Source organism: Gobio gobio, assembly GCF_949357685.1.
Source record: "Gobio gobio genome assembly, chromosome: 15".
NCBI classification, from domain to species: Eukaryota; Metazoa; Chordata; class Actinopteri; order Cypriniformes; family Gobionidae; genus Gobio; species Gobio gobio.
Window position 1 is genome coordinate 25459510 of NC_137108.1, and position 16395 is coordinate 25475904.

At 36.5% G+C, this 16395-nt stretch overlaps 1 protein-coding gene across 1 annotated transcript in view; it reads right to left on the reverse strand.

Annotated features, from left to right (window-relative positions):
- The window catches only part of LOC307138431 (uncharacterized protein), a 33425-nt gene that overhangs the window by 13116 nt on the left and 3914 nt on the right, over nucleotides 1-16395 (reverse strand). Inside the window, exon 3 of the mRNA XM_079836729.1 lies at nucleotides 15831-15923. Coding sequence (XP_079692855.1) covers nucleotides 15831-15923 — 93 coding nt within the window. The remainder of the gene's footprint in view (nucleotides 1-15830; nucleotides 15924-16395) is intronic.

The following is a 16395-nucleotide window of genomic DNA, read 5'->3' on the forward strand; positions in this document are numbered from 1 at the left end:
GCCGATCGGTCTGCACATCGCTGCATCATGTTGAACAAGCCTTTAGTCTCAAGTCATGCACAGTTGCGCACAAGAAAAATCCCCAATCATTGGATGTGTCAATGAAACATCAATTTAAAGAAATATATACGTACAGTAATAATCATGAAACATTTTGAATGGGACTCGAGTGGACTCGGGAATAAGTCCAATTCCTAATATGTTCGCGTACGAGTCAATACTGAGTCCAAATGCACACGAGTCCTTGACAAGACCAAGACCATTAAAATATGATCTCGAGACCGAGTTCAAGACAGAGTCCGAGTCCTACAACACTGTCCAACAGCACAATGGACTGTTTTTGCACAGCTAAATAATAACTGGAGACTGCACATTTAAGTTTAAAATATGTGTGCCTGCTCTGCTGATAAAAACAGGCTAACGATCATAAAAATTAATAATTTCCATATGTCTAGTCTTTGCATCTGTTTGAAGATTTAATGTTGGAGTAGAAATGCAGCAGTCACAAAAAATAGGGTCCTAGAAATGCGGTTCTAGAACTGCAGTCATGAAACTGCAGTCTCCGGTATAGGTATGACGTACTTTTGTAGGTCAAAATCCGGAAACTAGATAGCATTTTAGAACTGCGCTCTTCTAAACTATTCTCACCCAATGAGTTTGTTTCCATGTGGTAAATTCTAGAAAGGGTATCTTCACAAAAGGACTATCTGGTATTTTCCACGACATACATGTCCATGTAATGTGTGCTACTTGAATAGACTGACATGCGAAGACCCATAAAGTGTCCAGATTCTCACCAGCTTCTACAGTTGAGACCAATATAGAATTCAACAGTATGAAGCAACTTGCTAAAAGAAAGAAGAGGAACTATCAACAGAATTCACACCATCAATCTAAATTGGATTTATTTAGAGATGATCATTGCTCCACGTGGGTTGAACCAGTGTGGTCAAACTTCCATGTTGAGCAGTCACATGTTTCGAAACAGTGAGTGCACAGTTCTGAAAACACTCCGGAAACTATGTAACAGTACACAGTAAGTAACATGTAGCTTAAATTAGAACTGTAGACTTGCTGCTGCCATAAATAAATAAAGAGCACCTTTAAAACAATGATTCCAAAATACTTTATATGGTACATTTAAATACATGAATACAGTAAGAATACATAAAGTTGCAACCAAGAAATGAAAGAATTTAATAATTAAACAAACCACTGACAAAGAAAAGGGGTTCAAGGACCCACTTTATATTAGGTGGCCTTAACTACTATGTACTTACATCAAAAAAATAAGTACAATGTACTTACTGTGTTCAAATTGTATTGCAAAACACCTTTGCTGATATTGAGGTGGGATACGGGTAGGGTTAGGGACAGGTGTGGTGATATAAGGGTTGGGTTAGGTGTAAGGGAAGTGTCAACTGTGTAATTACAAATGTAACTACAGAAATGAATTACAGATGTAATTACATGCTGGTATTTTTTTAAATGTAAGTACAATGTAAAAACATGCATGTACACAATAAGTGCATTATATCGAATGATTAATTAAAATGTTAGTACATAGTAGTTAAGGCCACCTAATATAAAGTGGGGCCTAAATGGGACTACATCTGATTATTTCAGCCCAGGATGAACAAACTAAGATGTATTTTTGTAGGCCAAAATCCGGAAACTATAGCATTTTAGCACTTCCGGTTCCATCGCCCAGTCAATGGGTTTTAGGCACAGATTATACAGATAAGGGGTTTTTGGTTAAATGGCTGAAATAAGATTTGTGGTTACACAAGCGCAAGATACTTTCATGTTTTAATCTACAACATAAAATACATTAGTATTACCCCACCCATGATTTTCTTTAAAGCTGTTAAATGTCTTGAAAAAGGTGGTTGCTAACAAGTGGCTAAATGGAACCACAGAGGCTGTCGGAGACATTAAGCATCATCACACATAACAGGCAACCTCAGTCTGCTTTTACAGCCTCGTTATGCTTAGAATTATGCTCTTATAAACTCAAACTAAAAAAAAAAAAAAAACGTAGTGTAGTTTAATTTTTTTTTTTTTACTTCTAGTGACCAATTAGGCTTCAAAATTCATAAAACTTATGTTCATCTGTGAAAATTATCTTGATGGACAAATGTGTAAGTATCATAAACTTTCGCTGAACACAGAGCTTATATTTTTAGCGATAACCCAAAAGCCAATGGAAAAAATTGTGTCAAAGGAACCAGTGTGATGCTAACTGCCGGTTGACCTACAAATTTACATAATATCTGCATCACTCTATTGCAGAAATAGTATTGGATGACGATTGCAAGTGATGTCACTTGCAGAGGAACTGTCAGATAGTTTCAGATTCAATTCAGTCAAGTTAAACATTTTTAAAATATTGGTTGAATAGAAGCTTGAAATTCTGTTCTGCACGAAAAGTTGAAAAAACTGTGGCTGATATGTGAATAAATCATGTTATTATATATGAAGTGGAGGTTCAGTTAAGAAGGTTAAAAGGTCTCTTACTATTTTGCATAGTGATTTCATTGACTGGTTAAAATGTCCTGTTCTCTGTAAAATCATGCAGAGTTCCTGTGATGCATCAAGGAGATGTCTCCAAATATGGACATAACTAAATATGAAAGGACAAACACTTCTGAGAAGATACAAATGCAATAATCCATTATAATCAGATACAAAAAAAAAGAAAAAAAAAAGAATAAACAGCGGCGGTGACATTGGGATATTGACATGTCTTTAATATGCAATTTAAAGGGGCTATATGCAACTTTTTCCCCAAAATAAACGTAACAATAGCCTTTTTATCTTACCATTTATGACTCAAACATCTCCTGATTAGCATACTGACACCTTGTCCGCTCACAGTGGGTGCACCTATAAGCCTGTATCCTATTTTTCCTATTTTCTGGCGGGTGGTTTTTTCCCGCACTGTCTGCGGATGTGACGTCACCACCGCTGCGAGAGCGAGCAGAAAATAAGAGCAGTTCTGTTTTTTGGCCACAGGTGTCAGTCGCGAGTTTAAATTTCAGAAAAACGCATATAGCCCCTTTAACTTAAATATTTCTTTTTTCTATAAAATAAAATAAATCTTATTGCGATGAAATCTCTTCGTGCCTATTTTATTTGCATGAATCTGGCCAAAATTTCTCTGATTCGGAGCATCAGTGGACACTGATGAATGGATGTGGGATTCCAGAATATGACACATGTCAGCACCTGAACATCAACGGACAAATAAACAAATATGGTACATGTGAAAGATGTCATCTTGTCTTTTTTTATTATTGTATACAAGTGCTAGAGTATATAGATAATTTACTTTCTTCATGTATTGCTGCTAACGCACTTTAATGTGCTGCTGCTGCTGCTGCTACTAGAGTATATAGATAATTAACTGCCTTAATAAATTGGTCTTACCAAATAGACAACAAATAAGATATACTTACATCAGAATCAACGGCCTCCTCTTGGTTATCTGTAAAATGTCACAATAAAAGTATTGGGCAAGAAAGAGCACGTACACATCTTTTAATTGGAACTGTATGTTCTATGAAACGTTTAATTTAGCCGTCATTTCATCATATACACTTTTGTTCAAAAGTCTCCTGGGCTTACCAAGGCTGCATTTATTTGATCAAAGATACAGTAAACAGTAACATTGTGAACTATTTTAATCATTTAAAAGAGCTTTTCCTATTTTAATATATTTCAAAATGTACTTTATTAAATAAAACTTTTGCCTGGTAGTGTATATAAAATCAGATAGAAGATTTCTAAATTTTTTAAATCACTGATATACCTTTACAGCAACTCTACAACCTAAAAGTGTTGTGCACATATTTAAAGTTATATTGTTGAACTGTTTGTTATAAAATATTAAGAATTACAATTACCTACCACCCTTTTTTGTATAAATCACCCAAAGCATAGCAGCAGGAAGGAGAACGGCTAATGCAGGAAATATAACCACCATCACTAAGGGAGAGACTAATGCAAAAACAAAAACAAAAAAACAACTCTTCGTCTTTCTGCCATTTTCTCCGCTGCTAAAGAAACTCTTAAGTCCTTGTCCATGCTCCAAACAAATTTGACATTAAGACCTCTTTTAAGGGTTAAGATGATTCCTAAATTACTTTTTTCTTTACTAGGATTTTAGTTAATTTTAAGAGTAAACGTCTTAGAATTTTCTACGAATTGTCACTAGGAGCTACTCTTTGCATTAAGATTCTTTATGAATACAGGCCCTGGTATTCATGAAAAATCTTCATGCAAAGAGCTCCTATAGTGACAATTCTAAGAAAACTCTTAGAAAGGTTGGCGTTTCCTCTTAAAACTAAAGAACAAATCCTAATTTTTCTTTAGTAGTTTCTTTAGCAGTGTAGAAAATGGACGAAACTCGAAGAGGGATAAGAAATGTGTTGCACACTGGGATTACAAATTTAAGAAACGGTTTAAAACTAAGGGAAGTACATTCTAGGCCAGCGAAGCAAGTGCATTCTGGGAGTTTGTCTTTCATCCACATGAGACAAAAATAAATTTGTCCTTTCTCGGTCTAGAAGGCACCAAATTCAAAAGTGATTTGACATTTCTACTACATAAATGACCCAGTTTAAATACACAATCATCTTCCCAGCGCTGAAGTATACCCCTTTAAGTTTAGGGTGTAGGGTAGGTTTAGGGGTTAGCATTTGTTGTAGCATTATAGGAAATCAGCACTGTGACATGACCAATTAAATTTAAAATGAACTGGTTTGGGGGGAAAAGCACGCATGTCATGGGTCTGTTAATTGGAGGAAGTCATACCCTATTTTGGAGCTCCAGGCTACAGCTTGGCCTTCAAATGATAAACTAAATATAACTGGAGCTAGAAAAAGGGAAAAACAAAAGAGAAACCCAAATAAAAGCCTGGAGAAATCTAGAAAATTGGTACGCTATTACTACAAAAACGTACGCAGTTGTAACATTTCAGTCCACTGATGGCAAGTTGGATGAACCCAAGTGCAGTTTTATTTACAAGGTGAACAGATACCAAACAAACGAAGACTTGAATTGAAACAAACAAAGACTTGAATTGAAACAAACAAAGACTTGAATTGAAACAAACAAAGACTTGAATTGAAACAAACAAAGACTTGAATTGAAACAAACAAAGACTTGAATTGAAACAAACTTGACTATGAACACTCACCAGCAATGATTACAGGTAACAACACTCGACCAAAACACATGGCAAACATGAGGGTTTAAATACACAAAGACTAATGACTAAACAAGACACACCTGTGAACAATCAAGACAATGAACCAATGACAACATGACACAAGAGACTAGGGAAGCACATGACATGATCATATGAGGGCACAAGAGAATCACATGACATGATCATATGAGGGCACAAGAGAATCACATGACATGATCACATGACAAACAGGAAGCAAGAACTTGAAACAAAAACCAAACACACCGTGATAGCAGTGTATGTTCTCGCTAAATTGCTCCCAAACGTAAGATTGTTGCCTATCATAATAGTAGAATAATTACCCCTTTATTCTGAAATACTTACAGAAATAATTTGTTCATTTTCTGGTTGTTACCCCTTTATTCCCTAAACATTATATATTGTTCCCTTATACCTACATGTACGTACTTTATAGTTGCACTAATTACCGAAAGTTACTCTGTAAATTAATTTTACTTACACAGCAAGCCTTTCTTGATAAAAATGTATTATGCTATTTAAAGTGCTTTTTATTTTATTTGTCTGTCAGTACTTGTGTTTCTGCTGTTGTTTGGATCTGGATCTGAATGTGTCTATATTGTCTCTCCTTAATGATTGTTGTTGCTGCTGCATTGGCTATTCTCCTTCCTGCAGTCATTTTTTGGGTGCTTTGTAAAAAAAGAGGTGGTGAGTTTTAAATTTTATCTCATATTTTGTGACAACACATCCAAAGAATTTAGACAAGCACATCAGTTTTATCATATAAATATTAATTTAGAAAGATGTAATGATAAAACTGTTGAAGTGGTTGGCTTGAACTTTGTGACATTTTGCTAATTTCTGAAAATGTGTTCATCTTTTACTAACCCTGATGTTGTTCCAAACCGTATGATTTTCGTTCTTCTGTGGAATGTAAAAGGAGATATTTTGAGAAATGTGTGTGTGTGTGTGTGTGTGTCTGTGAGTGTTTGTCCATACAATGGAAGTCAATGGTAACCAAAACATTCTCCAAAATGTCTTATGCCTTTGTGTTCAATGTGACATTAGGGTTAGTTAATGATGACAGAATTTTAATTTTGAGGTGAACGAACCCTTTAAAAAGACAAATAATGTTTCTATATTCTACAGCATTAGAATGTTTCTAGAAAATTGTCAAAATCAATTAGACTGCATTAATGAATGACATGCTGTATTTTATTCTTCTGTTTTTGTGACAAATATTCCTCAGATAATAAAAGAGGGACTAATGACTCTGTGGTAAGTATCATAATGGCAAAGACCCATGAGGTTGATCCATAAGCTATTTTTGTGTCTATAAGCTTGAACGGACTGTCCCTATATGTACTGTTTTTAGATAAGCGCAACAGCTAAATGTCAAGTTGGTATATTTGTACTGTTTCTTGCCTAAAGGTCACAGATATGAATACATTTAATGGAACCAATGATGCAATCAACATTTCCATTCATCCTACTGTCAGCGATAATGTAAGTGAACCATATGATTCATCTTTGTGTATATTTGACCGTAGTTTCTGTAGCCCATATTATCCTCTGTAATGTTAAGTGTACTATAATGTACATTGTAATTGTTACACGGCTACTCACCAACACTGCAATGTAGGCCTACAAAATCAGACTAACAACAAGATGAACACTGCAACGATTAAAGGGGTCATGACATGGATTTTTTCATTACTATTTTTATGTTCCTTGAGGTTCACTTATAATGTTAATAAAATTTTTGCACAAAAAAACAAAGGCATAAAAATTATTTTTTCAGGGTGGCTCCTTTAAGGCTTGCCAGTAAATGGCCACTGTTCTGATTGCATATGAAACCGGATCAATGCCCTCTCATTATTATTATGAAAAAAATATTCATATAAAACTATCAAACTAAGCAAAGCATCATGAAATCATTTACTTACTGTTTGTGAAGCAGCTGCTGTCAGATCTAATACAGTTGTCTGCTTCATCTTTCAACAAAAGTTTCTATGCAAACTCTCCATTACAATGTGCCTCGTTTACAAAACGAAATGCTCCGAACAAACATACAATCTTCCGGCATGATCCAGGACGCCATTGAAATAAACCATCAATTTTATTCCGATACTGGGATCCTTCTGAAGTCTGTACAGAGATACAAACCAGCTGTTTAAACAGGAAGCATTCAAGCGAAAGTTCTTTCACTCTTCCATTTGTCCTATAGTCGACAGACTCACGTGGAAACTGAACGTGCGTCTGTATACTGTATTTAGTGAAGAGTGTCAATGATTTTAATGGATTCTATTTGCTTTTGACGCAACGTTCACATCCAGTGTATAGGCAAATGTCAATGTCAGCCATTAAGTGACTGAATGCCAGTGGGCGGGGCCTATGGTGCAATGATGCATAACTATTCTTCGAAGTATACCTCTGGGGGAAGTCATATGCAAAAGCATTTGTCAGTGTGACTTCACAGATCCCACAATATCCAGATGACCTGTTTTTGGAGCTTGAATAAATAAATGCTTTGTTTAAAATGAGGAGGACGTTTTAAACTATAAAACTTGCAGGATGTTTTAATGATATAACAAACTTGTAAATGTCAAAAGATCCAGGCAAATTTGAGTTCTCATGTCATGACCCCTTTAATCTCAAACCATCATTACCTGAGACAAAAAGGATGGCAGTTGCATTTGTATAAAATAAAAAGGCAATTTTACACAACAACTGGACACAACAAATGTGTAAATAATTAAGAAAAACATGGCCTGTCCCAGTGGAATGTGTGAAACTACTTTAATACACCACAGATTCAGGATATGCAGTTGCTAGCCTAATGTAAAAGATGTGTTCAATTCTAATTTGAATACGTCACATTTGAAATAGCAACAAAGTTAATAACAAGATGGCAGCACTATTCTTTGATATCCCCCTTTTTGATAACAAAAACTCAGCAAAAAAAGAAACGTCCTCTGACTTTCAACTGTTTTTACTTTCAGTAAACTTAATGTGTGTAAATATTTGTATGAACACTAAAGAGTCAACACCATAAGACATAAACTAAAAATGTTTCACAGACATGTGACTAACAGAAATAGAATAATGTGTCCCTGAATGAAGGGAGGCTCAAAATCAAAAGTACCAGTCAGTATCTGGTGTGGCCAGCAGCTGCTTGAAGTACTGCAGTGCATCTCCTCCTCATGGACTGGACCAGATTTGTCAGTTCTTGCTGTGAGATGTTACCCCACTCTTCCACCAAGGCACTTGCAAGTTCCTGGACATTTCTGGGGGGAATGGCCCTAGCCCTCACCCTGCGATCCAACAGGTCCCAGACGTGCTCAATGGGATTGAGATCCGGGCTCTTCCCTGGCCATGGCAGAACACTGACATTGCTGTCATGCAGAAACTCACAGAACGAGCAGTATGGCTGGTGGCATTGTCCTGCTGGAGGATCATGTCCGGATGAGCATGCATAAAGGGTACCACATGAGGGAGGAGGATGTCTTCCCTGTACCGCAAGACATTGAGATTGCCTGCAATGACAACAAGCTCAGTCCGATGGTGATGATATATACCACCCCAGACCATGACGGACCCCCCACCTCCAAATTGATCCCGCTCCAGGGTACAGGCCTCGGTGTGACGCCATGGGCGTCAGTTTGGTTTGAAATGTGCTGGGGACAGAGACGCATTCAGAAGTGCATTTTCAGAAGTGCTGGGTACATTTTTTTTTCTCTTTCGCGCAGGTCATGTTTTGAAAGACTATGTCCTGTAGCTTACTAATGTAAATAAATAAAAATGTCAGATGAGAGACATATTGCGGGTCTTATAGCCTATCTTACTAATGCCGACGAAAGCGCCCCGCAAATTCTTTAATATTTTTCATTTTTGCAATTTTTTTTACCACTTCATTATCAGAGTCCCACTGGAGCCCGTGTTTTTTTTTATCCTCCCTATTACACATTAGTTACAGCCATTAAAATAGTTCAGTTTTGTTTTTAATGTCAAAGTAGATATATTTCGTTTTGTTTCTTTATTAAGTTAATTTAGAAAAATGTTTAAAGCATTTAATGTTTGTTAAACTAAAGTTTTTGCTTTTTAAAGAGACGACCAAGCGGCCAGCAGCCGACAGTGAGTTAACCCATCACTTTAGCCTCTGAAATCAACACTTGACTTGTCTTGCTTATTAAATCCATAAAAAACACTTAAAGCATCGTTTAAACGTTTAGCCAATTATCACCACCATCACAGTAAAAAGGCATTTTTGACAAGATGAGGCAGGCAGATCGCAACGGCGCGCGCAAACAAAACGGGCTACACAATCTATAAACAAATAATTAAAAATAAAAAACATGCTGGTTGTCTTACCTTAGGCTACACCTCTCCGCGAAATGAATATATATCCGATCTTCAATTCCCGTGCTATATGCACATTTAACGGAGTTCATGTCAACGAAATCAACCGATATGAGTATTTTATTCATCAGCTCTTTTCAACATCAAAGACCGCATTATGAGAACGAGCGACCTAAACACTGGTAAGAGCATTTAGTCTCATTAATTTTAATGAAGATGATTGTGCTTTTGAGCATCTGAAACTTAGCTTATTTTCAGTTTCACTTGTGGCAGTTTGCATGTTGGCTTGCTTTACTCATTTGCGGCGATGCGTGTTGCATAGCACCGTCCTATAGCCTAAAAAAGCCCGAAGCCCGTCCCTGAATGAAGGGAGGCTCAAAATCAAAAGTACCAGTCAGTATCTGGTGTGGCCAGCAGCTGCCCTAGCCCTAGCCCTAGCCCTCACCCTGCGATTCAACAGGTCCCAGACGTGCTCAATGGGATTGAGATCCGGGCTCTTCGCTGGCCATGGCAGAACACTGACATTGCTGTCATGCAGAAACTCACGCACAGAACGAGCAGTATGGCTCGTGGCATTGTCCTGCTGGAGGATCATGTCCGGATGAGCATGCATAAAGGGTACCACATGAGGGAGGAGAATGTCTTCCCTGTACCGCAAGACATTGAGATTGCCTGCAATGACAACAAGCTCAGTCCGATGGTGATGATATATACCACCCCAGACCATGACGGACCCCCCACCTCCAAATCGATCCCGCTCCAGGGTACAGGCCTCGGTGTAACGCTCATTCCTTCGACGATAAACACGAATCCGTCCATCACCCCTGGTGAGACGAAACCGTGACTCATCAGTGAAGAGCACTTTTTGCCACTCCTGTCTGGTCCAGCGAAGGTGGGTTTGTGCCCATAGGTGGCGTTGTTGCTGGTGATGTCTAACAGGCCTACAAGCCCCCAATCCAGCCTCTCTCAGCCTATTGCAGACAGTCTGAGCACTGATGGAGGGATTGTGTGTTCCTGGTGTGACTCGGGCAGTTGTTGTGGCCATCCTGTACCTGTCACGCAGGTGTGATATTCGGATGTACCGATCCTGTGCAGGTGTTGTTACACGTGGTCTTCCACTGCGAGGATGATCAGCTGTCCTTCCTGTCTCCCTGTAGCGCTGTCTTAGCCGTCTCACAGTGCGGACATGGCAATTTATTGCCCTAGCCACATCAGCCGTCCTCATACCTCCCTGCAGCATGCCTAATGCACGTTCACGCAGATGAGCAGGGACCCTGGGCATCTTTCTTTGGGTGTTTTTCACAGTCTCTTCAGTGTCCTGCGTTTTTAGAACTGTGACCTTAAATGCCTATTCTCTGTAAGCTGTTAAGGTTTTAACGACCATTCCACAGGTGCATGTTAATTAATTGATTATGGTTAATTGAACATGCATGGAAAACATTGTTTAAACCCTTTACAATGAAGATCTGTAAAGTTTGTTTTTTTATTTTTACAACATTATTGTTGAAATACACAGTCCTGAAAAAGGGACGTTTCTTTTTTTGCTGAATTTATGTTAATGAGAAGAGTAACTTACATTTAGCCACACTATTTCCAGTTTTTCGCAAAGTCACAACCTAACACAGAGAGCAGCAGAGGTGTTTCATTCTTCAATAAATCAGCATTTTGAATGAATCGCTTGAATAAATGACTCAATGACTCACTCAAAATGACAAGTGTGGATATCTGCAGGTCGGAGTAATAAGCCTGCTGAAAGGTAGGGGGCGTAATGAAAGGTCTTTACAATTGGTTGTGAAAGCTGCTTGTTGGGGTAGGGTTAGGGTTTAGTTTCTATTGTAGCATTGTGTATCTTTTTCGGCACACCCATTACTCCAACTAGCAGCTATCCCTGTCTCGAACTTGTCGCCACCTGCAAAACGTTTTAGAGTCACTGAAAATCCCCACCACTAAACACAGACTAGCGAAGTAACACAAACAGTGAAAGTCCTGTTACAAATATTAGGCTTTCACAAATGATGAAAATGTCACATGACACAACAGGTTTTAAAATATTTGCAGCACATATTTAAACATTTACCATGTTTCCACTGATGTTTAGGAGCAGAAAGATGATGTGACTTATACTGAGATATCCACATACAGTAAAAAACAAGGCAAAAAGAACAAGGTGGGTAAACACTTACTTGTACTTCCATTATATTCTCTCAAAATTGACAATATCTGTGATGTTCATTCAGGTTAATGGTGATGATAAAGTGACTTACGCTTCCATCAGAGGAGCAACAGCTGGACCTCAGGACGACTGCAGTCAACTTTATGCCTCTGTGAACAAGAACAGTCACAAATAAATGAATCAATTATTAATTACGCAAATAACTCATAATATCATGAGCAGAAAAATGACTTTGTTGACCTGTTGACATGGTAAATACTGTCTGTCTTTCATGTTAACAAACAAACTCAAAGGGATCAGATTTATTTATAGGACTTTCAGGATTTTTATTTCAGTCTGCTTGTTGATCAAAAGAACAGTTTTAAATTATCATTCCAAATCTTCCATTTTCTCTTATTTTTTTGGATCAATCATTCTGCAGTAACTGTTTTTAATAGTCATACTGTTTTACGATCAACATCCTCATTTGTGACTAGTGACTCAGTTGCGAAAGTGCTCTACTCAGCAGAGATATAGAGGAAGCTCTGTGCTGTCAAATTCCACACTGTCAGCCGACCATCGTTCCGGTGATTGCGTATTACAATGGGGCTAAAGACACACCTTAAGAAAAATCTGCTTTTCACTATAGCCTACTTCAAGTGTATGATTGCAGAAAAAAAATATATGTTTTTTATTGAACATTGATGACGCAACAGATTTTGTGTGAAATTAAATCATAAAAGTGGTTTGTTATATTATTTTTACAAAATGAGATGGGTAGGCTATTTGTCCCACACACAGGGTAAAAGTCTCACCAGCATGGGGCAACAGGCCAACAGGCACATAGTTTTTATACAAATACTTTAAAGTAATATGTTTTGAATTATATATAAGTTAATACTTGTTCAAATATATAATGTAAAAATATAATATTATATTATAGTTTTATTAAATATAAAACTTGTTCAAAAAATAAACTGAATAAAATATGTTAATTTTATAGGAACTAAATTATTTTAAAAAGTAAAGATTCTGAAAGCATTGAATGAGATCCTATAATAATTTAATATAGCGGTAATAATAATAAATAGCCTATGATATTTTATTATATGATATGAATTATAATAAACATAATGGTTTCATTATAAATATGGTGATTATCTCTATGGTGGACACCCAACTTGATATATGACATTTACCCTCTGAATCTAACCATGTCATGTCAACAAATGGAAAAGTCAGCTAACTATTTATTACCTTTAGCCCAACAGCAGGCCCAAATACTATACTTTTACAGTTCAAATAAATAACAGTACAACATCAGTAACCTGATGAACCATTAGTAGTGATATTTCTGCATTACACATCATTTACTTGTAGATGTTGTGTAATATATAAAAACAGACCCAACTGTCATGACGTGCACACTCCTTGTTCTGAGTAATTGACTTATTCATTGAAAGGGGCGTATTCAAAATAATAGCAGTGTGTGAGGTTTAATTAGATAAATCACTCATTCTGTGAAATAACAGGTGTCATTAATTGAACCTTTATTAAGGAAGAAGGGAAGCAAATGGCCGTTCCAAACACTGTTCAGAGGAACAATGTAATTTGATATAAAAAAGGCAAAGATTCAGCCAATCATCACCTCCAGAAAGATCAAAGATTATCTAAAATTACCTGTAATAATAATAAATATCGAGTGTAATGTAATGCCTTTTAAATAAAACCTTTTAAATTAAATTTTAGAATTGAATTATTAAGCTATGTTCTCTAACATGGGTTCAGTGTGCAAGGAAAGTATTTGAGCATGTTTAGAGGTTACACCTCTATTAGACATTTTGGTATTATTAAATTATAGAAATATAAAGGCAGCTAAAGATGATTAAACAGATAGAAGAAAGAAAAGACCAATCAAAATTTATCATAAAAAATACACAAGACCAATCGAAATTCAGTATTCAAAATATCACAAGAGATATTTAGTCAGTTGCATATTGAACATCAAACATTTTATTAATATAAATCAACAAGACATTTTCAAACTTTAACCTTAATTTTCTTACAAATATAAACCAAAAATAACACAGTTAAGTTGGAATAATCTAAAAAACAAAGTTTGAATGAGGGAATCTGTACATTTAGTTGTATTAATTGCAAAAGTTAAAAATGTTAATGCTTATAGGTTTAGAACAAAACATAACCAGAATGTTCAATGCAAGAACTGTAATAACGTCTCATTCAACAACTGATTCATAATCTAATAATGTTTCTGTTTCTGTTTGTATCTGTGCTGTAGTTCCTGAGAATTTAACCCTGAAAAACCCTGGCGAGTCATACTTAAAAGTGTCTCCAGGGGGCGCCAGAATCCGACAAGCTGACAGAATGTCTGGCCTGTATAAAGACTTCAATCCAGGTACAGTTTCAGTGGAAAACTTCCAAACTGGCCAGCACTACTGGGAAATAGAGGTCAATAAAAAGCCAGACTGGACTGTGGGGATTAAGATGGGTCAGCTTAAGTCAGCTGAGCGTGAGATCCTGCTCCACCTTAAACATAATAAAGGATACGTTCTGTCCTGTGATGGAAAGGACACTCCATTAAGTACTCGAGACAAACCACAGAAAATAGGGTTGTATCTGGACTGTGACAGAAATGCTGACAACATGTCTCCCAGATAAACTACAGCTCAAAACAGTCTTGCTGTCTCAGTCTGGTGCCAGGACTTTATCTGGATGGAACGAATAGTGACCCTCTCACTGTCTGCTCATATGACTTTAACACTGGCAAACACTAACTTGCAGTTATAGCCGCAACATTTTCTAGACATGATATTGTTACTAAACAGCTTTGAAACCAGACCGATTGATATCTGGGTCATCAACGATGAGATTAAAATAAAAACATTTTGATCTTTCAAACTGTGTCTCCTAATGACACATCATGATGGCATGAAGTAAAAAAAAAAAAAAAGTATGTTGTGGGTGGGAAAGATAATCATTCATATATTTTCTTATTTGGGGTTAGGAGGAAACATAAGTAAGCATTTGACTTTGCCTTGAAATGATCAGTGAACAAATAATAATAATACAAAAAAACATCAAAATACATCTATACATATGTCATATTAATTAACAGACGTGTGTATCATCATTTAGAATGGACTATTGAAATATTTAAAAGCCTTCTTTAAAAAGTTTAAAGATCAGAGGAAATAAAGTTAGAGAGGTGATGTATGCTATATTATGATTTCTGAGTGTGGAAATTACCATTCATGTTTATTAAGGTAAATGTCTTCTTTTGTTTATATCATTTTTATATGGAGCATTTGAAAATGATAATATTCACAAACATGAAGATGAATCTTGCTGTAATCTTGCCTGTTATGTGTGTTTTATTCTAATACTGTAGGCATCTCCATTTCCTCTGGGTGATGTGAGTCTTTCCTTCCTACAAAATAATTAAATACAATTTACTGGCCTCTCATAAGTTTTATCATGATCACAGATTGTTACAGATCAATGTGAATCATCAGATTATGTGTCGCTCAAAACTCACCGGCTCTTCTTGCACAGATGATCTGAAGAAGAATCACAGTAGGAGCAGCAAACGCTGCAATCTCAAGAATAATCATAATCACTACAGGAAAGATGGATGGACAGATGATAGAGAGAAAGAAGAGAATGAATCTGTGAAACTGTAAATGACATTTGAAATCAAGAATATAAAACAACGAACAATTATTTACAAATTCACTGACAATTTAATGGTATAGAGTTATCAGCATGAACATGCAAAGACTTTTCATACCTCTGAATAATGATCCCGCATCCGTACAGACTTTATCTGATTTTGTGTCAAACGTCAAACAGTTAAAACATAAACACTGGAATGTAGAATATTTATGTACTGACAGCATCTAAAACGTACAACCTTTTATGTATGAAGACATTTCAGATGTACAATTATACAAATCCTTTGAGGTTTTGGATAATGAAATTATAGAATTAATAATTTTATTGTGGTTAAAGCTTTTAATGTAGTCGGATCAATTGTGACAAAAAGTGCAACCACTGAAGTGAGAGACTAATGCTGTGTGACTGATCCTGTACCTTGTGGTGTCAGAGCTTCTGCTGTAGTTCGGCTTGATTTCTTCTCAGAGTTTAAGCTGCTGACGGGAATCAGTGTTGATGAATCGACTGGAGCTGCAGAAAATAAATGTTCAGATGCAGGACATTAACATCATATTTTCATACTCAATCATTACATCACATGATGACATATGTTTTGTGATCCATCACTGTTTACAGTGGCAGTTGTTGGGAAGAGAGGTGTTTGTTTCCATTAAGGCTGTTTCTAGTTAAAGCAATTGTTCAGGCCCCAACCCACTGCAATGCAAAGGGTTTTTTTCCTTTTTCTTTTTAAATTTAGCCAGCTTTTATGACTCAATTAGACAGTTTTAGGGGGGGATTGTGGCCCAAGAGGGAAGAGTGCAAGTAGAGAGCTGATAGCTTAAACGTTTTTTCATCATCATGAAGCTCACCTACAGCCAACAGCCAGACCACATACATGAACGTAAGCAGCTTCATTGCTTCATTATTAGATAGTGATTGTTCATTGTCATGAATTAAATTTCAACAATTCGCTAATATTTGCACTTGTGTCCTGTTTTTCAAA